The sequence below is a fragment of the Akebia trifoliata genome, chromosome 6 (assembly GCF_017979445.1).
Source record: "Akebia trifoliata isolate Shusen 1 chromosome 6, ASM1797944v1, whole genome shotgun sequence".
Classification (NCBI taxonomy): domain Eukaryota; kingdom Viridiplantae; phylum Streptophyta; class Magnoliopsida; order Ranunculales; family Lardizabalaceae; genus Akebia; species Akebia trifoliata.
In genome coordinates, this window is record NC_141380.1 from 10119328 (window position 1) to 10143446 (window position 24119).

At 37.5% G+C, this 24119-nt stretch overlaps 1 protein-coding gene across 1 annotated transcript in view; it reads right to left on the reverse strand.

The window, feature by feature from the left end:
- The window catches only part of EMB2016 (mRNA methyltransferase EMB2016), a 41363-nt gene that overhangs the window by 15144 nt on the left and 2100 nt on the right, over positions 1-24119 (reverse strand). Inside the window, exons 2-15 of the mRNA XM_086445764.1 lie at positions 15185-15273; positions 12476-12599; positions 8881-9561; positions 8410-8778; positions 8237-8341; positions 7913-8095; positions 5869-6010; positions 5601-5782; positions 5423-5508; positions 4888-4936; positions 4532-4598; positions 3943-4424; positions 3737-3836; positions 1470-1603 (exon numbers count right to left, since the gene is read on the reverse strand). Coding sequence (XP_086301890.1) covers positions 1470-1603; positions 3737-3836; positions 3943-4424; positions 4532-4598; positions 4888-4936; positions 5423-5508; positions 5601-5782; positions 5869-6010; positions 7913-8095; positions 8237-8341; positions 8410-8778; positions 8881-9561; positions 12476-12599; positions 15185-15273 — 2793 coding nt within the window. The remainder of the gene's footprint in view (positions 1-1469; positions 1604-3736; positions 3837-3942; positions 4425-4531; positions 4599-4887; positions 4937-5422; positions 5509-5600; positions 5783-5868; positions 6011-7912; positions 8096-8236; positions 8342-8409; positions 8779-8880; positions 9562-12475; positions 12600-15184; positions 15274-24119) is intronic.

The following is a 24119-nucleotide window of genomic DNA, read 5'->3' on the forward strand; positions in this document are numbered from 1 at the left end:
AAAACTAGGGTAGAGGGACTACATACGTTATGGAGAGATTATGACTGGTTTTAGAGGGATTTGAAGTCGGTTTTTGAGATGGTTTGGTCCACATAAAGGGTGCTCTATTTTCAATGGCAGCAGGGTATGATACTAAGAGAAATAGAAAATAAAGAAAATAGAATAAGGAGAAATGAGATGGAGAAAAGGATGATTGAATGGCTTTGGTATCACACCAAGGGTTCCAATGGCCTCACACCATAAGAGGTCTCTCATAAGAGAAAACCTATAAAATAACTTTTTTCTTATTCATTCATTGATTTGAAAATAACAAATTATATGTATATTTTTACAACAAAAGTTTCATACTAAGGACTTGAGTAAACTAAGATACTTTCTTAGTATTTAGGTTGCACATTCAGCTGGTGGTATTAGTCTCTCACAAAGAAAATAAAAACTAAATTTATTAGATGAGATTAGTTTACTTGGTTCTAAACGTGTGGATTCTCCCATCGATCTAAAACAGAAGTTGACTTTTAATCAAGGAGATCTTTTTGATGATCCTAGTAGGTATAGGAGACTTGTTAGGAAGTTGAACTACCTCACCATTACCAGGCCGAACATTTTATTTGATGCGAGTATTGTTAGTCAGTTTATAGAAGCTCTTAAAGTACCTCATTCGGTAACATTGCAGCGTATTGTAAGGTACATGAAGGGTTCCCAACAATGTGGTTTGTTATACAAGTCAAATGGTCATACTCGCATAGAAGGATACACAGATGCAAACTAGGCAGATTCTCCTTCAGATAGGATATCCACCATCTAGTATTGTAAATTCTTGGGTGGTGTAGATTAATAGTTTGAAAAGGAGAATAGAAGAAGATATTGGAGAAACATGGGAGGAGTCGAATTGATTCCAATCCTAGCCGCACAATGTATTATGTATCGTAACCAAAATAACAAAATAAGGAAAAGACAATAATAAGCATCAACTGTTTGTTTCTTACTTTTCCATGTCACAAGATTACTACCCAAGAATGTACAATACTATCCCTACTAATAACAACTTATTACTCCTAACATATATATAGTGTTCTGCTCCAACAGAGAGTCCTACAATAGTGTAACTAATAAAATACAAAAAACTATAAATAAATAAATAAAAATCATGCGTAAGATTCTAAATAAAAATCTAACTAAATTAGAAAATTAAAACATACCCCCCTACTTAAAACGTGGACCATCTAGTAAGGGGTTAAAAACATGGAATTTAAACACAAACTCAAAATAGAGTGTGGACCACTAATAATAAATAAATACTAAAGACTCCTAATCAGTATGGACTCCCACCAAATATGGGCCATGGGCCTGATGTCCTCATCAATTATTCAACAAGAAAAGAAAAGGCAAAAAACAGAGAAAATGTAGTAGATAAAAGGAAATACTAGAATATTGAGAAATAAACAGATAAAAAATCCCATACCACATACCTGCAATTTCTGCAGAAGTGTAACCAGTAGTACAAGTGAAGGAATCATAAGATCCACTAGGCTCTGCTCACGACTGCGCTCTGAAAGCAAATCTGAGGTAGAATTGCATTCAGCACCTTCATCAACGAGGTAATCTGTGCAAGAAACCAAACTCCAGTTACACATGGAAAACTAGATGGAAATAATGCAACAAGGATAAGTGTCTTAATTACACGAAGAATTATTATAATAGGATGGCATCAACCAATTTTGATATCAAATGAAACTATTTAGCCCAATGTTTAATAAGAGTTACTATCCAAATGTTCTTCCAGAAACTTTCAAGTTAGAAACTTAATAATATTACATCTTGCCATTGATAAGAACCTCAACAAATACCTTGTCCATTAAAGTTCAATGGATGAAATTAATATGTACCGAAATATTGTTTATATGATTATCACATAAAAGAAATTGATATAAACAAGCAAAACATTTTGTTTTGAGAAGTAAAATTTTAGTCAAAGAAACAAAAAGAAGGGAGGTGAACATGACAAGCCCGAATACAAGTTGCCAACAAAGAAAATGGACACTACTCAGCAGATAAATTACAAATCAGAAAATCTTCAAAAAAAAACATCCCTTCTGAATTTTCTTTCAAGACTTCACCCAAAAATATAAAAGACCTAAGATAAAAATGACCAAAACCTACAAAGATTGCTCCTTACCTTCAAAGATGCAGCTATTACTCTCTTTCTAGAGACCCCCAACAAATTCCAAATGAGGCAAGGCTCCATAGAATTGAGAAATTTGAGAAATCAGGATGCAGAAAAATGTCCCATTTGTCTGGGTGGTCTTATTGTGCTACAGATCAATGTTTTCAGAGGGGTTTGAGGCACAAGCCTCGAGGTGCACCTCAGTATGAGACATACCAAAAACATGTTGAGGCAGTAGACTGAGGCGTTGTTGAGGCATTAATCACTAAAAAGGCGTACATTTTTTGTTGGGGCATGAGCCTCAGTTGTAAATAGAAAAAAAAAATTCTTAACTTATTTTTATTTCTATTTAAATGTTTTTCTATACCTATGCTTCTCATACTACTACATAGGTTGTTGTATAGTGTAAGATAGAGAGTGATTGGGTCTTAAGAGTAGTTTTTAGTGGTGGACATGAATTTTTGATAATGGTGGATAGTAGACATGATTAACATTGGGTATTGACTATTGAATCTTAATTATAGGGAATTAAAACTTGATTTTTATTATGTGGATTGAAACTTGGAATTTTAAATATTAGAAATATGTGTTGGTTATCCTATTTTTTATTATGAACAATTTATATATTTCATAATATTTATTTAAAAATTTCATGCCCATGAGGCTTACGCCCTACGCCTTGAGGCACTGAAAATCCGAACACCTCGCCTCACGCCCTAGCATCTAAGAACATTGCTACAGATAGTTGCTTCTTTTTCGGAACCAATACCGGTTGAGGAGAATCGATCTGTCCTTCAATGTGAGATAGATAACGGATTACCTCGTATTCCTACCCATAGATAATGGATCTCTAAAAGATGAAGAAAAAGGAAATTGTTTGGGATGGTTCAAACATGTGCAACTAAGGCCATTGACAGGACTGATGAGGAGTGCAATGATGCCAATCGAAGGCTCTACAAGGAGGAAACGGGAGGCAAAACATGTGGATATCAAAGTGTGTGACAAGATTTAAGGAATTTAGTTCAGTGGAGGGTATGAACCTAGAAAAAAAGGAATGGAATAACAGGGTTCACGAAAATAGCCAAAAATAATGATGTAATGAGGAACAGGAGGACGGTCACTATGATGATAAAGATAATGGACAAATACTCAACTATGCATAAATGTTTCTACATCAATTTTTTTCACATCTTTCTTGTTTATTTTCTCAAGACCCAATCTGAATTGATCATTTTAGCAGAATTATTTTTTTTTTTTTGTAAGTAAGATTTTCGCAGAGTTTTCCTCTTGATTGGTAAAGTAAGATCAAATTTAGATTACACAGCTATTCAGTTGATGGTAGATAGGACCTGACTAATCCTAATCAAAATTTCTGATAAGGAATATTAATTCATACCAAGAAAGGAATAAACAGGCCCATTAACAAACATACAAACTATCTTGAAAGTTTTCCACAATTAGTTTATCTCCTTTTCTCTTAAGTGAGCAACCATCGTTTTCTATAGTGCTGGTAGTAAATTAATATATGTAAACCACCACAATAATGTAAGAGTAACTTCACAATTTACTTACCATAGCTGTTGGAAGACCGCTCAAGCATGAATTTACAGTTGACAAGAACTACATATATAAGAGTCACTGCACCTTCTTCATAAAGAGCAGCAGCAACAGCCTTCACCAAGAAAACATTCAGGCAGGAATAATTTATCTTTTTTCTTTTTCGATCGATAGGAAAAAGCTTATCATATTGCAAACTGCAAAAGAGTAAGACTTCTTACCGAGTTTTCGGAAATGAATGCCAAAATTCGAAATGTTGTTGTCAGTTGTGCTATAGAGGAGTCGCGAAGTGCAACTCCATCAAAGTACTTGTCAGAAACAAGTTTCCCAAGGAGATTCTCTATGACCTGAATGTCGGAGCCATTAGAAGAATCTCCAACAACATTCTCAACATCCATGGAATCGGATACCAGAATACTAGTTGAAGTAAGGTGAGCATCTCCTCCAGAAGCAAGAACAGCAGCATACCGTAGAAGTCCAATAGCCCCATTTCTATGATAAACTACACCAGCATCTATCCATTCCAACAATCTTGTAGGAGTGTCCTTCTTATTAGATCCTGGGGAAGATGAATGTAAAGCCCTATGAAGTTCCACAGCATGTTGAATCCAAGAACCCAGAGAAGAAGCCATTGAATCAGTAACAATAACTTCAAAAAGCTCTGCCGCTGAGTGAAAGATTGCAATATCTAGTGGTGAAGCTCCTGGATATACAGATTTCAAGTGAATGAGTGGATTGCTTCAACACAAGTAAACGAGCAAAACTGCATACATGTTAGCGAATAGAACTACCCGAAAAAAAACAGCCTACCACTATTCAAAGCTACTGGCTCCAAGTCCTTGGCAGAGCGTAATGCTTCCATCAAAACCAAAACTGCCTATAAAACACCAGTAAAAGTGACATGAAAAGATACAATTTTGAAATACCATCCAGTGCTACACAAACAATAATTAAATTTAAAAAAAAAAAAAGTAAATCAAGCTGAAGCTGGGCAACCTAGGTTTTATCAATTCTAGGTCTGTCCTACTTTAGGAAGAGTGGGGGGAAAGGCCTGCATTACAATCTGCTGTTAAATTCCAATTGACAGTTACAGTATAGAATCCATTAACACAACTACCGGTAATTCAAGGTGAAAGGAGATGTTACTATTGATAGCATAACTGTACCTCTGGGAAATGTCCTAGAGCCAACAAAGCCTGACGTCCAGAATCAGACCTGCAAATTATGTCATTAAGGTCTATTAAAAGTGATCCATGTGACCATGGTTTCAAATATCGGTTTGACGTCTCGCCCATGGATGAGGCCGAGTTGTTTCAGACGAGTCAACTCATACAAGACAAGATAAACCATTTAACTCTGTTTATAATTATTTATTCATATATTTATATGAAAATAATTATAATTTTTTTTATAAAATAAGGTAGAATAGATTAGGTGTTTTATTAGAAAATCATATTTCATTTAGATAATAAATGTTCAAATTCTAACAAATTAACTATTTTCATTTAAATATACAAAATCCCGGTTGACTCACGAGTTTTACTGACTCAACCGAGATTTTCAAAAATCATCCGAGTCAACTAGTTTATCTCACAAGATTCTGCAGGTGTGAGATGCCATGTCTATGTGTCTTGGTCTCAGGCAAGATTTAAAACCATGCATGTGACACTTGGTGATAAAAGATAACTAAACCAATTTTACCTGGAAAGGCCACATAGTTCCCACAGAACCCATAGAAGTTCTTCAGAGTGAGGAATTGATGTGAGCAAACGATCAACAGCATTCACCTGCACCAAAGCGGTCAGACATCACTTGGCTGAAAAAGGTTCCAAAGAAAGGGAATGGTTGAAATTTCGACTAACAAAATAATGGAACTAACCATCCGAAGGTGCAGCTCAGTGATCATTCCAACATCCTGAGGGCGACAAAAGAATCCCTTAGATATTAAAACCGAAGCATATCGAAGAGGCACACATTCTTCCTTATTCATATCTTCAACACCTTGAAGTGAAAGAATTACTGCAGCAGTAACTTCAGGCTGAAGTAGTAGGAACACTAATCCTGAACAAGAATAAGTAGATTTGTATTATGAACACCCCCACTGATTCAGGCAAATTTCAATAGTACAGAGGTTGTGTTGACAAAACCTGAGCGACAAAAGAGGAGAGAAAGAAGTATAGCCTCAATCGATGCAGCAATGTCCACATATATGTTCATCATATGCCCCTTTTCTGAACGCAAAATAGTAGATGACAATAATGCAGCTGATAAAGGAAGAAATCCCCTTTCCTGTTTCCAAAAAAGAAATTCAATGATTCTAAAAGTTGGAAAAAGTTCTTCCAACTCATACTGAAAGGAAACAGTCAAACCTTAAGTGTATATATATTAAGCAAGTGAGACAACAACATATAAAGACTTTGAAGATTAGATATCGATGATGATGATGATGATGATTCATGACCGATGGTTGATGATTAGATATTTAGGATAAGGCTTCGATGATGAAATTCACTGAAAGAAAAGAACACAGTTCTGGAGAAGCCAAATTAGTTTAGATTTCACTGGTCAATTTCTTTTAGAGAAGTTACATAGCTGGGAGCACTTCTTATATCCCAGGCACATTAAATGGATACTGAAAAGGCAGAAAAAAATTATAAATTTGCTTGGTCATGTCACTCCCCTTCTTTATATGAGCACTTGTTACTTTGTTAAAATGAACATCAGATTGAAAAAGCCAGAACAATAAAACCAGCATTTGTGACATAGCTGAAAAAGTGTACTGAACCCTAGAACTGTTATTTTCAGTTAGCCATCTGCCCTTGCATACATCACTCCAAACTCAAAGGCTTTTGTATCTACATGTTCCTCAGCTCGGATATTAGTAAAATTTTCTTTCATAAGTAAAGAGTCTATTCCAGCGTACAAAAAGAATAACAGAGTCAAGGTTATAGAGATGGCTATCTCCATACAGTCAACAGCAATTACTTGATGCTATCTCCATTATCATAGATATCAAATTGCTCTGATTTAATAGATCCAAGTTCTTCAAAGAGTAAAAGAGGGTTATTTTTTGAGGATTTTGTTTTTAGATGGAACGTCTTATAGTAGTAAAACAGAGGCATAGACCTATCAAAAAAAAAAAAAAACGAACTGCATAGTTCCTAGGTTTCGTTTTCTGTCTTTCTAGGAAGGTCTCCTCGACCTCCTAGGCTTTTATGCATTTTGCTTCATTTCTTTAATAAGATTTGTACTTATAAAAAGAAAATAAGCAAAGGTATAAAATAAACAGAAAAGAAGTGAAAGGCATTAAGGATTATTTCCGGTAACTACAAGGAAGTTGCAAGGACAAGATTTTTTTTAAACCCTTTAAATCAACTAGAAGTATAGGTTTGTAGTTAACACAGCACAAATCAAATCTTGAAGTCCCTCCCTAAGCCCTAAAGCAAGTTAAGAAGCACAAAGTACACTACTTTTCAAACATTTGGTTTCACTCTAACAGCATGATACAATATGGAGAACCGGATCAAAACTGACCCCATCACTTGCTCCAACCAATCTGCATAGTTAAAACAAATTTGCCTCTCAAGGCATCTTTTTCGAAGATCTCCTTGTGAGATGGGATAGGGTGAGTAGTCTAGAAACAGGGTAGTTTGTGTCAGGTTTTTTGGGTAGTGATGTCCGTGTTTCTTTTCTTTCTTCTTTGTATCCTTCAAGGTGGTCGGCTCGATTCCCCTTTTTTTCTTTTTTTTTTTGCTATTAATAAATATCTATACTTAGCACCCCAAAAAAAAAAAACAGTTAAAAAAAATGACTTATTTTATCAAACATATTTGACACATAAAAATTGTCAAACGAAAGTATCCCCTGAGTTCAACAATGTCAGCTATTGAAAATGACAAGACCAAATATACAAGAAAATTTAATTGAAGAGCATATTCTCGCTCAGAAAAATGGGTAGGATAAAACTTCTAAGTAAGGTGGACAGAGAAATTCATAGCATAAAATATCCAAAGCGACTGATCCTTCAACTTTAACATTCCTACAAAAGCATTTCCCAAGGGATACATCACCCAATACAAAATAAGTTATGAGAGAACAATGCCATTTTCAATAAATAAAAAAATGCAATGTGGTTCCAACAGATCAGTAGAGCATCTTAGAAGATGAGAAAGAGTTGGTATAACATTATACCTTGAGAAGTGACAGTAAATGGGGGTCAATATCAAAATTCGAAAAACAACAATCAGATGATGTAACCAAGTTAATTGTCGCTTTATAAGATAAGCATCCCTCTGTTTCTCCCAAAATCAATGATCGGCTTGCATGAGCCACTGGTGAAGGATCTTGAATCGACCCAGTTGATTTTAACAATTTCTACATCAGTACATGTCAACAAACATGAAATAAGAAACGAAATTCTCAATATGAGACGGATCAAATAGAAGAGCTACTACATTATTCAAATTCACAATAGAAATAGAAATGGAGAGAGATTACAGAGGATTTTCAACTGACCAAGAGATTTTTGAGCTGCAACTTAACATTCACAAGCATGTTCACACTAACACTTGTAACCCCACCCATACCAGATACACCTCCCAGTAAAGATAGTACAGCAGACTGCCAAAAAAGTAAAATCATATACCAGACAAAGAAGCCACAACTTACTAAAGAGTCTAATAGTATACCTCATATCTGGATGCAACTTCATACAAACGCAAGCGATGTAGGACATATGTCGCAAGAGAAGCAACATCATGACGCTGCTTTTGCAGCAATAACTTCAATATTTCACTATAACCATCACTACTACCGACAGGTACATTCTCATCTTCACGAGGCCACCATCCTAAAAATCCTTCACATCCAATCGCAAACCGAGTAGCCCGCTCAATAACACCAAGTAGCATCAACATAACAGCAGTAGATTTCAATGTCTCAAGATTAAAAACACGTGCAAGTTGCACCATTCCACCACAGTTAACAAAGTGAAAGCAACTCTCGCTCCCAGAGCATAATAAAAGAACCACACTCAATCCTACTATCACGCTATTGTTCTGGAAAATAAGATAGAAGTCAGCAAAGAAAAACAAATGAGAACGAAGGAAGAGATGATGATGTTCACTCCGAACATAAGAAGAATATGGAAATAAAATCACCTGAGAAAGCAATGGAAGTCCGTTAGTAGGAGATTTCCGCTCAGATAGAAAATACTGATTGAGAACATCTCGTAACAGTTCAGCAGTAGTAGTAGCCAAGTCAGCTTCAAAATTAACACCTTCTTCCAATAATTCAGTAAATAAGCTCCCAGATTCACTCACTGATTCATTTTGAAGCATTTTATGAAGTTCAAGAAGCTCATTTCTAGATTCAGTGAGAACAGTATGAAGTTCTTTTCCACATGTTTTGGAATCAACATGATTGCATTGGTTCCAAGTGATTGCTGTGCAACGAAAATCATTACTAACATAAGAAGCCACCGCCGATACGACAGTACTTACAACTCTATGCATGCCATCCCCAAGATCAGATGTGTCAAGGATCCTAAGAATAAAATGTAGAAACTGCTTCATTTCAATAGAAAGATCAGGTACCGCAACTGATAGATTTAATGACTTTAGGGAGGATATGGACTCCTCAAAACTCAACTTAGCTGAACGTAATGCAGGGGGGAGGTCCTCAAGTTTTCCCTCAGATGGTGAACAAACCAGGTTAGCCAAAGAACTATCCAAATCAAATTCTATGTTAAACTGTCCAAGATCCTCCGCAGTGTTGCCATATACCACCAAAGTAAGACTGCGATAGCTACCCCTTACAACCAAATGGCTAGTCACTACAGCCTGGAATAAGAGAGAGAGCATTTCAAAACAGGTAAAAAAAAAGCACAAGCATAATATCATGATTCAAGAAAGGGTTCTTATTGCTAAAGAGTGCAATGAGTTTTTGGATTCATTAGCTAGATCGGGCAATCTGGTTGAACACAAAACTTGGAACAAGTTCTTATTGTGAATGAGTGCTTGGATTCAATATCTAGACTGGGAGATCATGGTGTGGAATGCAAATCTGATACAGAGAAAGCAAATAATCGTGTCTTTTTAATGGATAGGATGGGCTTGCAATTGAAGAGGAGAAAATGGATCAAATCATGGATCCTCAGCCATGAAAAGACTTCCAGCTGGCTTCTTCAAAATCTTGAGAGGACATAGCCAGGTAGACCCATTATCTCCATTATGTTTATTGTGGCTGAGGCAGTAAGTACAATGATGTTGACAGCAGTTGAAGCAGGTATTTTGGAAGACTTAAAAGGTAGAAGTGAAAAAAAAAAAAAAAACTTATATGCCACACCTCCCATTTGCTGATGATAGCATATTCTTCATTAAGGCTTCTGCTCAAGAAAGGTACTTGCTCAGTTGTTTTGAGGATGTCTCGAGTTTACATGTTAACCTATCGAAGCATTCTGTGCTGTAGGACAGTAGGAGTGAGAGTGTAGAATTGATATCAGAGAATTTATGGGGTGAGTAGGGAAGCTTCCTTTGAAGTACCCAGGTATATAGGGGCTTCCTACAGATGAAGATCAAATTGGAATCTGGTGATCGAGAGATTTGAAAGAAGATTTCCACAATAGAAAAGGTTTTTCATCTAAAGTTTGAATAGTGACCTTAAGAGGAAGTACTCAATCTAGTCTCCCAATTTATATTTTTTCCTCTTTTATATATTATAGTCTACGTAACTAAAATTTGGTGAGAATTGTTTGGGAGTTTTTGTGGAGGGATAAATTCAAGTACCATTCACTGGTCTGGAGAACTCTTTGCTCTCTAAAAATCCATGGGATTGGGGTTGAGGCAGTTTAAATACAGACAACACTTGGAGGGAAATAGCTTTGAAGATTTGGAGAGGAAATCTAAGCTTTGAGAGGAGAATCATAGACAACAAGTTTGGCAGCATAAGAAATGGGTGGAACAACATTTCCCCTCATTGCCTATAGGAATAGTAGTTTGGAGAGGCATATCTGGAAAGGCATATTGAAGATCCACATAGAGTTTGAGGCTGTTGTATCCTTCTGAGAAAAAGGAGACAACCAGAATCGGGGAAGTTCCAACGGAGAAACCTTGGAACTTCCCCGTTCCAATATTTTCAGTTGGGTTGCATGGTTTTTCTCTGTTCATTGTCTCTACCTTCCTTTGGTTGGTCCCCTCAACCGCCTCTCAACATAATTGTTTACTTATCAAAAAAAATCTGGGAAGATAATTGGGGTGGGAATGCTTCTCTTTAATAGGTTCACCCAACCTTTTATGGTATCTCAGTCAGAAACCAAAGATGCATTAATGAAGGATCCTTGGGTAATATAATGCAAATTTTTTATAGGTACAAAAGATTTTTATTCCAAGAGAAAAAATAATAGAATTAAGAGGTCAAGAAATCTTCCTAAGACAATTGGACCATCATGGCCACAAGTAGGTATTACAGGTGTAGTGAGCTATTTTATGTTGAAAGATGAAAAATATGACAAATCTGTATCTTCATAACGTAGAATATCCAACCCATATCCAAAGTCCTCAAAAACAAAACCATGAAATCAATCACCAAAAAAAAAACAAAACAAACAAAAAAATCATGAAGTCTTTGTAGAGCTAGGACCATAAGAACTCAAGAACTTTGATACTGATGTGTTCACCTATAAGAAGTTCTCTTTTCCATCAAAAATTCTCTTCGCTCTCTTACCTAGAATACAAATAATACAAGTGACTTCAATCTTCATAAGAATCCTATGATGATCACACAGGAAAAAGTACCGAATGAGGGAGAGATGTATAGATATCAAAGGGACTGAAAAAATGGGCCTGGATAAATGAGGGTAACTCTCAATGTATTAAGATACATCTACTAGTTTACCATTAAGTTCGTATATTAAGCAATAATTCACTATGATGATCGCACAGGAAATGAGATGGCCAACTATCAAGATCTTTTCCAAGACAGCAGACCAGAAAAATATTTACCTTAGAGAGGATCTTGCTCCTCAACTAAGATAGACAGGAAAACCAGAGAATCTCAAGCATTTTTTGTATAATAGTCCGACTGTAACAGCTATTGTGACTCTTCTTCCATACTCATTTTCCATCATCTCACGATAGAAATGAGAATGTTTAGAACATATCGCATGAGATCTGCTATGGAACTCATCTCCCAGTCGTTGAAATTTCTGCTAAAAAACAATGACCTGGGAAATTTCAGCGCTGACCATGTGACAAAAATCAGAATTGCTAGCTTTTTTACTCTATATACATGAACATCAGGGAACTGATTCATCAATGAAGGTCTTTAAACTAACAGTTTTGCCAAAATCAAATCATGTCCCCTTCAGAATTCTAGCAACCCATGCTGGATTCCTCCCCATATCCCACAATCTTATGATAGTTTAACCTCAGCACTCTTCCACCCAAATTTTTATTTCCATACCCAACACATATCAGTCTCACCCAAAAATTGTTAGGTCCTCGTCCAAACTTCCAAAGCCATCTTACAAACAGGCTACTTTCATAAGCTTTAAATTCCTAAAATCCCAAAAGACCACCTTTTTTGGGACACAAACAGTCTTATTGTCCACTTGATGAAAGTACTGAATCCCATCCTTATCATTCTTATCACTGGTTAACCAACACCAAGTTGAAGCAAAAAAAGCATTTAACAGAAAAGATTAGAGAAATAGAATGAGACAACAGTAATAAACAAACATAAGAATGCAATAAATACCTCAACTTCAAGCACATTTGAGGATGAATGAGAATATAGGAAAGGTAGGCACAGACGCCTAAATCTAGGCTCCCCCTCACATTGAACGAAAACCTCCAAAGCAAATGAAGGAGGTGATGTAGCCCTGTATGAGATAATCTCCAACATAAGAACAAACAATTCAAATTTTTTAAATATGCTCTATTAAACAACTAATGTCAAAACAAACAATACACTTGACAACATGCACATGGCTCAATTTTTTTCACTTTCGTAGATAAATTTATAACAAAATTTGGAGAACCACTTTTCTTTGTATGAGTTGGGGGACGGAGGAGGAGTGGAGAGGATAATAGCATACTCCACCGAATGTAATCCTTTCTTATTTTGTATTTCGAAGCATTAATCCTTATTTCCACCATGTTCATTACATGAGCACATTGTTTCCTAACAACCCAACATTCTGCCCCATAAAGCCAAACCAATCTTATTGTTAGCATGTAAAAATTTCCCTATACTTTTGGTACAAGCAGATAACATAATATTCCTTGGTGTGTCTCCACTTTCTCCTTCATAGCCTTACCACTCAATTCAAATTTACACCTAAAAATTCAACATGATTGATGTTTATAAAATTTCTATACAAAGAAACTCTCTAAGCCCATTACAAATATAGATCCAATGGTTAAGCATAATGTTTCATTTTTAAACATCTATGGTATGCATGTAGCATGCGTGTGTTCTACAACCACAGTAGTGTTGTCCAAAAAGGATCGAGATGAAATTCACTAATCAAAAAAAAAAGTCAACTGACAACCTTTTTTTGTATATAATTCAGTGGAAATTGATATTCAGTTTGTGAAATATTTCAACAAGAATAAATTCGACCGAAATAATCAAATTTTATGTATAAATAAGCAAGATTTCAATGGATATGTTTAAATATCAATAAACTTTGACCAAAATATTATTTTTGAAAAAACAATTATATTCTAAAAATATGGATAAATTTGGTAAGACATAGCAAAACATCAAAGATTGACTGTATGAAGGGCTTCTTACACATTCAGTCCTTGGTAGAGATATTTATTTTGATACATACAAATCCATTAAGAAGAAAGAAAGTGGATCGAGGTCATAGTGACAATGTCGGGATTTGGAATAATTCAGCTAGGGAAAACTTCGGAAAAAATAGCAAAAGCCAGGAAAACATTGAAATAATAAATATTATTAATATATAACATAAACATAGAAAATAAAATAGTATATTGGCCTTGTTTTCAAAAAGTCATTGAAGTTGGCAATTTTAACAAACAATTGTTAATATAAAAAATGACTAAATCAGCAATTAATAAAATCATGATTTTTCAACAAACAAACAAAAAAACTCACTTTTTGTCACTTAGGTCGAGATGACCAACCTAATACAGGACAAAGGGAAGAGGAAGAGAAAGAAAACAAAGCATCCCGCATCTCAACAACGGGAAACAAACAAGCCAACACATACACTGGTAGAAATAATTACAATTGATTGGAAAATATGAAAACTGATGGGACATCAGGCCTATAGCCCATATTTGTTAGGATTCCATATTAATTAGGAGTCATTATTATTGTCGAGTTTGGGGTTGTGTTTAAATTTTATTTTATTTTTTCTTAACCCCTCATTAGATGGTCCACGTTCTAAGTAGGGGCGTAATTTAATTTTTCAATTTAGTTAGACTCTTATTTAGAATCCTACGCAGGATTTTTATTTGTATTTTTGTCTCATTTTTTTTGGGCTTTTCAAGATCTTCTGGGTGGTCCCAAATTCAGCCATCTTTTTTTCAGAGTTGGGATACTACCATGGTTTCGTGGAGAAAGAAAATCTTGTGGAAGTTTCTACCTTTAGCAACTTCTTGGGGGTTATAGTTGGAGAGGAACATGAGAGTTTTCAAGGGAGAAGAGTTATCCTTCCAGGAGCTGGTGCTAAACATTTTCGGTTGGTTGTTTTTTGGTGCAAATTATGCCCCGATTTTAAGGGTGTTTCTTTGAGGACTTTGTGTTTAGATGGGATTCTATGTGTGACAGATAGGTTTCTACTTTTCTTCGGTTGGTCACCTCAACCATCTTTTGATCTTTTGGTACCTTTTGTTGCTTTTCTCTCTAATAAAATTATACTCATTAAAAAAAAACAAGAAGTTACAGGTTTTCTCTTATAAGAGAACACTAATGGTGTGAAGTCAAGATTTATCATCCTTTTCTCCATCTCATCTTCTCCTTCTCTTTTCTTTATTTTTCTATTTCTCTTAGTATTATACCCTGCTGCCATGGAAAATACAACATCCTTTGTGCTGGCCAAACCGTCTCTTAGGACCTCAAATCCCTCTAACCATAATCTCTCCATAACCTATGTTGTCCTTCTATCCTAGCTTTAATCATTTTAGAACCTAAAACCTAACCCCTTTCTTCCATTAAACCTATTAATCGCTATTGCAAAACTATGTATTTTTCCCTACCATTCTACATCAAAAACTGCATGCATGATAAAAACATAGACATAGGACAAGTTTTAAATAGGAAATAAAAGAAAACCATCATTGCGAGCATGATAAAAGCATAGGCACGTGAGAAGCAAATTATTGATGGGATTAACTGATTCATCAGTTGTACGAAATATACAATATTATTTCTCATTTGCTCTCCCTTGGAGAATACAAAAGCAGCAACAAAGAACTGCTTATTACATACCCAACTAGAGTTATTACTGGAGAGGCTGATGCAGCATTCTGCTCAAGGAACTCACAAGCAGTGATGACAATTGGTTCTGCAAATATTACCTGTGAAGACAATGCAATTAAAAATTGTGTAACGAGGTCATGCATCACAGTAGATTAGGGGACCTCCACGGAGAAAGTCAAGCACCGAAATCAAGTTACAACATTCAAGTGAATCACTCACATTTGTAAATTTAGAAAATTAAGTAAAAAATGAGGAAGAGAACGTAAAGATGTGTGGAAAAAAAAATTTAAAAGACAATACAAGCAAGGTTAAAAATGTCATTTCATTTCAATGTTCTGATAATTTGGAAAAATGAAATGGAACAAGAAAGTATATTTCATTTGCATTTTGTCAACGAATCTCTAACCATAGGTAAATTTAGAAAATATTTGAAGTGTTTAAGTGGTCAAATAAAAATTCGAATTAAATATTGCACCTTTCACATCTATACACATTAGCAATGATCCAAAGCATTCTAAAACAATCATTATGGCTCTTCAAACAGAAGATGAAGAACTCTTTCTTTATATCTCTCCCTCTCCATTTTACAAGGAAAGAAACCCTAGCCCAACCCACATGCAATTAGGATTGGGCTTACTGACTTCTTAAGAGTTAAGACCCTACTTGGGCCTGCCCATGGACATCCCTATCGGCAGCCAGTATCTTTTGGTGTTTGTGGATGCGTCTGCGAAGCAGGTTGGGTTTTTTTTCCCGGTAAGTACAAATTCATTAAAAAGGAAGAAAGATACAACAATAGGTCGAGATGACCAACCAAAACAAAAGATCAACTATCACACAACGAATCCCATCAATGCACAAACTCCTCGAAAAACACTCCTTTAAAGTCTGGATAGAATTTACACCCAAAAAAATAACAACCCTAAAACATTCAACATAGTATCTCTACAAGAAGAATCATTTCCTTTGAATATCCTCTTGTTCCTTTCCAACCAAAGACCCCAGGTCATTACAAATGGAAGTAAATTCCAAATAATTCTCTTTTTTCCCAACCTGGATCACCTTCCCTATTCACCCAATTAACTTGATCAAGCTGAATTGTAAGTTCTTGAAGGTCCTGCATCTCCCAATCATTGAAATTCCTCTTAAAGCCCAAATCACATGCAGGTTCATTTCCTTTGAGGTTCAAGAAAGTAACACATGACTTCCCTTTTTTTAAGGAAAGATTGTAGAGATGAGGAAATGACAACAAAGGGCTGAGTCTCCGTACCACCAATCCTCCTAGAATCTAACCCTCTCTCCATTTCCCACTCTAAATTGCACCCACTTCTTGAATTCCTATCCAACTTTCATAATACATTTCCAAACATTGCACCCATACGATGATTTAGCCTCCCCACTTTCCCAACTATTCCAACTCTCCCCACACTTGGCCCTAATAGTCTTCCTCCAAAGGCTATTGGTTTCAACCCCGAATCTCCACAGCAACTTTCTTAATAAAGCTTTATTGGAAATCTTAAATCCTCTGATTCCTAAACCCTCATACTTCTTTGCATCACACACCACCCTCCATTTCACTAAATGCGATTTCTTATCTCCATTCTTGTCATGCCATAGAAAGTTTCTAACTAATTTTTCCAATCTTTCCTCCACACTTTTTGGGATAGTAAACAAGGACAGATGGTAAACTGGAATGCTTGCCAATGTGCTTTTAATTAAAGTGAGTTTCCCTCTCTTAGATAGGTACTTTGCTTCCATGAACTAAACCTCTTCTCCATGTGATCGACCACAGAATCCCAAATTGACTTACACCTATACTCCGCTCCTAGAGGTAAGCCCAAATAGACAGTCGGTAAAGAATCCTGATGACACCCAAACATGGCCACCCATCTAAAAACCCCTACTTCACTCCCAACCCCAAACAACCTGCTCTTTCTAAAATTGATCCTTAACCCTGAAACCGCCTCAAAACAACACAATATGCCCCTTAAATACCTAACCTAGTCATCTGATGCATCCAGATAAACAAGAGTGTCATCTGCAAATTGGAGGAATGTCACATTAGAATCTACCCCACCAACTGAAACCTAGATAATTATCCAACTGCGATTGCCCTTCTCAAAAATCTACCCAACACTTCCACAACCAACACGAACAACAATGGAGATAAGGGATCCCCTTGTCTCAATCCTCACGACCTCCTTAAAAAACCAATTGAGCTTCCATTCACAAGAACTGAAAAGGAAGTCGAGGTCACACATTTCATCACCCACTCAACCCTCATCTCTCCGAAGCCTATATGCAACATCAAGTACTTCAAGAAAGCCCAATTGACATGATCATACACCTTATGCATGTCAATATTGCACACTAGACCTTGTTTTCCTAACCTTTTCCTAGAATTAATGCACTCATTAGCTACTAAGACACCATCTAGGATTTGACGTCCATTTACAAAAGCCCCTTGCTCTAGGTCAATCAAACCGTCTACCACAGTCTTCAGTCTATTAGCTAACACCTTAGAAATAATCTTGAAAGTTGCTCCCACCAAGCTAATCGGTCCGAAATTCACCAAGTCATCTACTCCAACCTTTTTAGGGATCAAACATTGAGGCCATAGTCCAAATATTTTCTTTCATGAAGATCCTTAAAAATCAACATCATAGCTTCTTTAATTGTTAGCCAACACTTTTTAAAGAAAGCCATGGTAAAACCGTCGGGACTTCGAGCTTTATCCCCACACATCGACTTCAACCCCCCTAGAACCTCCTCTTCCTCGAATCACCTTTCTAGCCAAATCGAGCCCAACTCAAGAAGCTCGGGAGTGGGGCAAACCTCTTGCTCTTCCTCAAATAACTTTTTTATAGAACCCCACAATGACATCTCTAATCAACTCCTCATCCTCCACAAACACCCCATCAATCTTAAGACTTCTAATATGGTTATGACTCCTATTTAAATTCGCAAACTTGTGGAGTTGTGTTGTTTTGCTTTGAAACAGTTTCAGGTTTGGGAGTTAATTTTCGCAAGAGTAAAGTTTTTGGGGTTGAGGAAGTTCCAAGAGCTCACTTGTTGGCGGCTTGTTTGGGATGCCAATTGGGGGAGTTTCCATCAACTTACTTGGGGTTACCTTTGGGATCAGCTTACAAAAGTAAAACAATGGGATCCTATGGTGGAAAAAGTTAGCAGAGCTCTAAGCTACTCCCCCCAAGGGGGTTAAGGGGGAAACCGGTCCTTGTTAGGGGAAGGGGGGGTAGGCAGACGATGAAATGCGAACGAAAGCATGCGTTAAGAGAGACTTCGTCTAGAAAGATGGCCATATTAACCTTTCTTCAGCTTTGGGCAAAACCATACCGCACTTTCCCTAAAGGACTGTTCCCTTTCAGTGGGACTGGGGCCATACGCAATAAGGGCACACAATTGGCATCTCAAAAGGCATCAAAGCAGTTGATCTAGTTGAATAAGTGGATCTAGTTGACTTTGACGCCCTAAGGAAGCTTTAAGTTTAGTGCTTTTAAGTCTAGTGTTTGCCTGCTGCTTGACTGAACGTAAGAGTATTTAAGTATTCAATAGATCCGGTGGGCTTAGCAGCGGCTACGAGACCAGGAAAGGTTGTAAAAGATTGGTTCGGTCCTTTTTTCCTGCCCCTTGACGCCGAGTAGATGGCTTCGACCCCGGCCTTCTTCTTCTTCTAGACAGAGAGATTTCTTTTTTTTTATAAATTAAAATTTATTTAAAAAAGGGTACGAGGTGGCCCCAGAGTACAAACTTATCAAACGGAAACCACCCCTTAGGTTTCCTCTAAATTACAAACCATGTCCCACCTAGCTATGAAATCTTTGAAGAAAATTCCTTTGAACACTCTATACAATTTACTCCAAAAGAACAAAAAACCCAAAATAGACAACAAAAGATCATGAATCGTGAGCTCCCTCCCCTCAAAAAAGCGTTTATTTCTCTCCTTCCAAATACTCTAACAAATGGCAAAAGGAGTGAGATTCCAAGGATCCGTTTCAATGCACTAAAGGGGTTGCCCCACGATCCCCATGTCTCCAAAAGCCCCTTGATAGACCTCGGAAAACAGCCCACAATCCCGAAAGTACCGAGAAAATGTGCACGTACCTCATTAGCAAGATAACAATGAAGTAACAAGTGATTCACCGTTTCCCCATTCCTCAGGTATAATAAGCATCCGTTTGGGGTTTGAAAACCCTTTTTAATTAATTGATCCATCGTGGTGACTTTTTCCATCGAGACCTGCCACATAAAAACCGAAACCTTGGAGGGAACTGTAACAACCCACACAAAAGATGCCGGAAATGTGGAATTGGCAAGAGGTAACTTTGAAGCATGCATAGACCTTACTAGGTAGACCCCATCTCTCGTACCATCCTAGTGCATATGGTCATCCCTCTCCTCGCACACAACTATTATCTCACCCACTTCCAATAGCCTTCCCACGCTATTAAATTCCCAATGATTGAAGTTCCATCTGAAATCAAAGTCTCATGACCTTGGCATACTATCCCCCACCAAGAAATCAAATATCTTTCTTCCCTTTTTAGTAGATATCGCAAAAAATTCCGGGAATTATTCTACCAATAGTGTATCCTCACACCACCTATCTTTCCAAAAACGAATTTTGTTACACCTCCCCACTTGGAATTTCACTTTCTTACAGAAGGCAGGGATTTTCTTCAAAATGCCCTTCCACACACCACACCCTACAACACCTCTTCCCTCCCCATTCTCCCAGTCAAACTCCTTCACCTCAAATTTATGATTTACAACATCCTTCCATAAGCTATCATTTTCTTCCCCAAATCACGACAACCATTTTGCTAGTAACGTCGTGCTCATAGAAGCCAAGTTCCTAATGCCCAAACCTCCTCTTTGATTTGGCAAACAAATCTTCTTACACCTCACCATATGATATTTTCTCTTATTGTCTTTGTCATGCCAGAAGAAATCCATACAGATCTTGTCCATTTGTAACCCCACACTCCGAGGCAGGGAAAAGAGTGAAAAGAAGTAGTTAGGGATACTTGCAAGTGTACTCTTAATCAAGGTCAGCATTCCTCCTTTGGTTAGGTACTTTGCTTTCCATCGACTCAACCTCTTCCCCATTCTTTCAAGAACTAGATCTCAAATGCTTTTGCTCCTATAGGACGCATCGAGAGGGAGACCCAAGTTTGTAGTCGGCAGAACTCCCACTCTAAAGCCAATCAAAGCCGCAAATAACTATATGCCACTAACAACATTCACACCAAAAATTATGCTTTTCTTCAAGTTAACAGAAATACCTGATACCGCTTCAAAACAGCCCAAAATACCGCTAAGAAATCTCAACTGGGTAGCTAAATAGTCTAGAAACACAAGGGTGACATCGGCGAAATGGAGATGCGAGACGATACGACCTTGGCTGCCTACTTTGAAACCAAACAAGTTCCCAGTCTCTACTGGTTTTGATACCATTCTACTAACTTCCATAACCAACAAAAATAAGTACAGAGACAGAGGGTCCCCTTACCTCAAGCCCCTAGAACCTTTGAAGAACCCTTCTGGACCCCATTCACCAAGATAGGAAACGATGGAAAGGGCACACATTTCATCATCCATTTAATCCATTTCTCCCCAAAGGCCATTCTTCGCCCTAACATACTCAAGGAAGGACCAGCTCACATGGCCATAGGCCTTCTCCAAATTAATTTTACAAACAAGCTCCGGGTCTTTAGACTTAATCCTAGAGTCAATGCATTCATTGGCAATCAAAACACCAACAAGAATTTGCCTTCCTGCAACAAACGCCCCTTGGGAAGGTCCAATAACACGTTGAATGACCATTTTCAGTCTTGCAGCCAGTACTTTTGAGAGTATCTTACATGTCGAGCCCACCAAACTAATAGGCCTAAGATCAGAAATATCCTCAACCCCTTCAATTTTAGGAATCAAAGTCACGAAAGTACAATTCAAGCCATCATCCAAGAAGCCCTCCCTGAAAAATTCCTTCAAAAAATTCAACAAGTCTATCTTTACAACATCCCAACAAACTTTTAAAAAAGCCATCCTGCTCGAGAGCCTTGTCCTCTACCAATTCAAACACTATCTTTATGACTTCCTCTTCATCCATGGGTCTTTCAAGCCAAACTCTTTACCCGTCAAAGATGTTATCAAAGTACAAGTTTCTTAGCAACAATCTCGCTGGAAATCTTTCCGTATACAAATTTGTGTAGTACCCAACCACACCCAATGCCACCTCTTCATCCCCCACCTTCCAAACAACGTCCACCTTCAATCTACTTGTTTTGTTCACCCTTTTATGAAAGTTGGTCAAACGATGAAAAAATCAAGTATTCCCATCTCCCTCCTCAAGCCACTTTACTCTCGCCTTTTGTTTCCAAGAAATTTCATTCATTGTAGTCAATCTTTGGAATTCAGTGCGAAGATCTTCCCTTTTTATTCTTCCTTCTCTATCCAATTCACCCTTTTCTTCTTTCCTATCCATACCATCAATCTCGGTCATTAACTCCTTGAGCTTGGAGTCCACTCGCCCAAAACTGTCTTTGTTCCATTTCTCTAAGATCTCTTTCAAGGCTTTGAGTTTATTCCGAAAGACCACCCCTGTTTTCCCATCAAAATGCATGTTATTCTACCGACTAAACCAACTCCTTGAAATTCGGATGCAACAACCACATGTTCTTGAACCTAAAAGGTGTTTGGCGACTATCAAATTCACCAATTCTCAAGCATATAGAGCAATGATCCAAAATTGTATTGGGGATCGATTCTTGAATGATATTGCCAAAATATTCTTTCCATTCCATAGTGCTTAAGAACCTAACCAATTTTTGCATGACTGGAACCTCTTGTCTGTTAGACCAAGTAAATTGTCCCCCACACAGCGATAAGTCCATAAGACCATTCTTACTAACAAAATCCCCAAAATTCCTCATACAACTACGGCTAGTAAACCTCAATCCCCCCAGCTTCTCAAAAGAGAAGCATGTCAAATTGAAGTCACCCCCAATGCACCAAGGCACACCCCATCGAGCATTTACAGCATCCAGCTCCTCCCAGAATTGAAGCCATTCACTGTGGCTGGTGGGACCATAAACTCCTATGACGACCTAGGGAAAGTCCTCCCCCACTAGCTTACAAAGCACTGAAACCGTGAATTCCCCCTTTAATTCATCTACCACCTCCGAGTGCTTTTTGTTCCACAAGACAATAACTCCCCCAGACGTGCGGACCGAAGGAAGATAACTCCAACCCTTATCTCGAATACCCCAAAAGTTTATGATGATGGAGTCATCTACTAACTCCAGGTTAGAGTCCTATAAAACCACCAAATGCGGAGCTTCAAGGCACAGAGAAGCCTTCACAGATCTTAGCAAGCAAGGTATTTGTCGAAAGGGGGTAAATTGGTTCTCATCAAGAATGCGTTGGCAAGTATACCGGTCTACTTCCTCTCTCTCTATTCACCATGCCCTGGAGTGTGAAAGAAGGGTTGGAGAAGATATTTAGCCTTTTTTTTTTGTGGCATGACAGGTTTAGCAAAAGGAAGTACCACTTGATGAGTAGGAAAAAAGTTTGTAATCTTAAGGTGAAAGGGGGACTGAGAATCAGGTGCCTCAAGGTATTGAATCAAGCTTTGCTTGGGAAGTAGTTGTGGAGATTCGGGGTGGAGATTCGGGGTGCAAGTCAATAGTTTGTGGAGGAAAGGCAGCAAAGTTTGGGGCATAGCCATTTGATTGGGAAAGTAAAGGTATGTGGTTGTCCTTTGGTTGTAGGGTTTGGAAATGGATTCTTAAAGTTCTTTCAGAGTTTCGTAAGAGCATTAGATTCATGGTGGGTTCGGGAGAAAGAAGTCAGTTTTGGGAAGACATTTGGTGTGGGGAGAATTCATGTAACTTGAGATTTCCACAGTTAGTTCTCCTTTCCACAAAAAAAGAACTACTCGTGTGTGTTTTTCTTACCTAAGCTAAAAGAGGTGGAATCTAAATGATTGGGAGTTGGAAAGGGTATCTACGTTTCTTCAGTGTCTAGAGGGTATGAGATGCAGCCTCAATTTGACTACGGCTCAGCGTTGGGCAGGGACTTCTTCAGGATTATTCTCAGTTAGCCCCTTCCATGATTCATTGTTGACTACAGCTTCTACTTTCCCTTCAAAGGAAATGTGGGGTAAGAATGTGCCATCAAAGGTCTCATTTTTCATTTGGTGTGCGGTGCAGAGGAAAACCTTGACTACGGATCAGTTGAGGTTAAGAGGTATTCGAGAGCCTAATGTTTGCTTACTTTGCTTAGGAGTCGAGGAGACCATTGATCATCTTCTTCTCCATTGTGTTTTCTCGAGACAAATTTGGAGCTTCTTTCTTAACAAGTTTGGTGTGGAAGGGTGTCTTCCTACCTCTGTTAAGGCCCTATTCTTGTCTTGGCGAGAGTGGGGGTGTTCATTTAGCGATAATAAAAGTGTGTTTTGGGGGCCCACCCCGTATCTAATATGTTTGGTTATTGGGAAGGAACATAACAACAAGTGTTTTGAAGGGAAATAAGTGTCGACTGCAAAGGTGTCCTTTCCAATGCTTTCGTGCATCTTCTTCTGGTCCAAGGTTTTCTTTGAGTTCAGGGGTGTGTTTTTTGATGATTTTGCGGCAAGATGGGAATGGATTTGTTGTATTTCGTGCTAGTTGTTGTAGCTTGTTGTGTTCTTTGTTGTCTTTGCATTACTAATTGGTCTTCTCGACCACTTTTTCAATAAAATTCGTTATCTATCGAGAAAAAAAATTGCCATATTTTTTCTGATAAGAATAACTTTGCCACATTCCTAATATGAAACTTGATCCTTTGTTGACTTGAACAAGGGAAGAATATTCATTCAATTGACCCAGAATACTACGATGGTGATGATGAAATGGAATTTTGTTCTCAACTTAGGGTTCTATCTTCC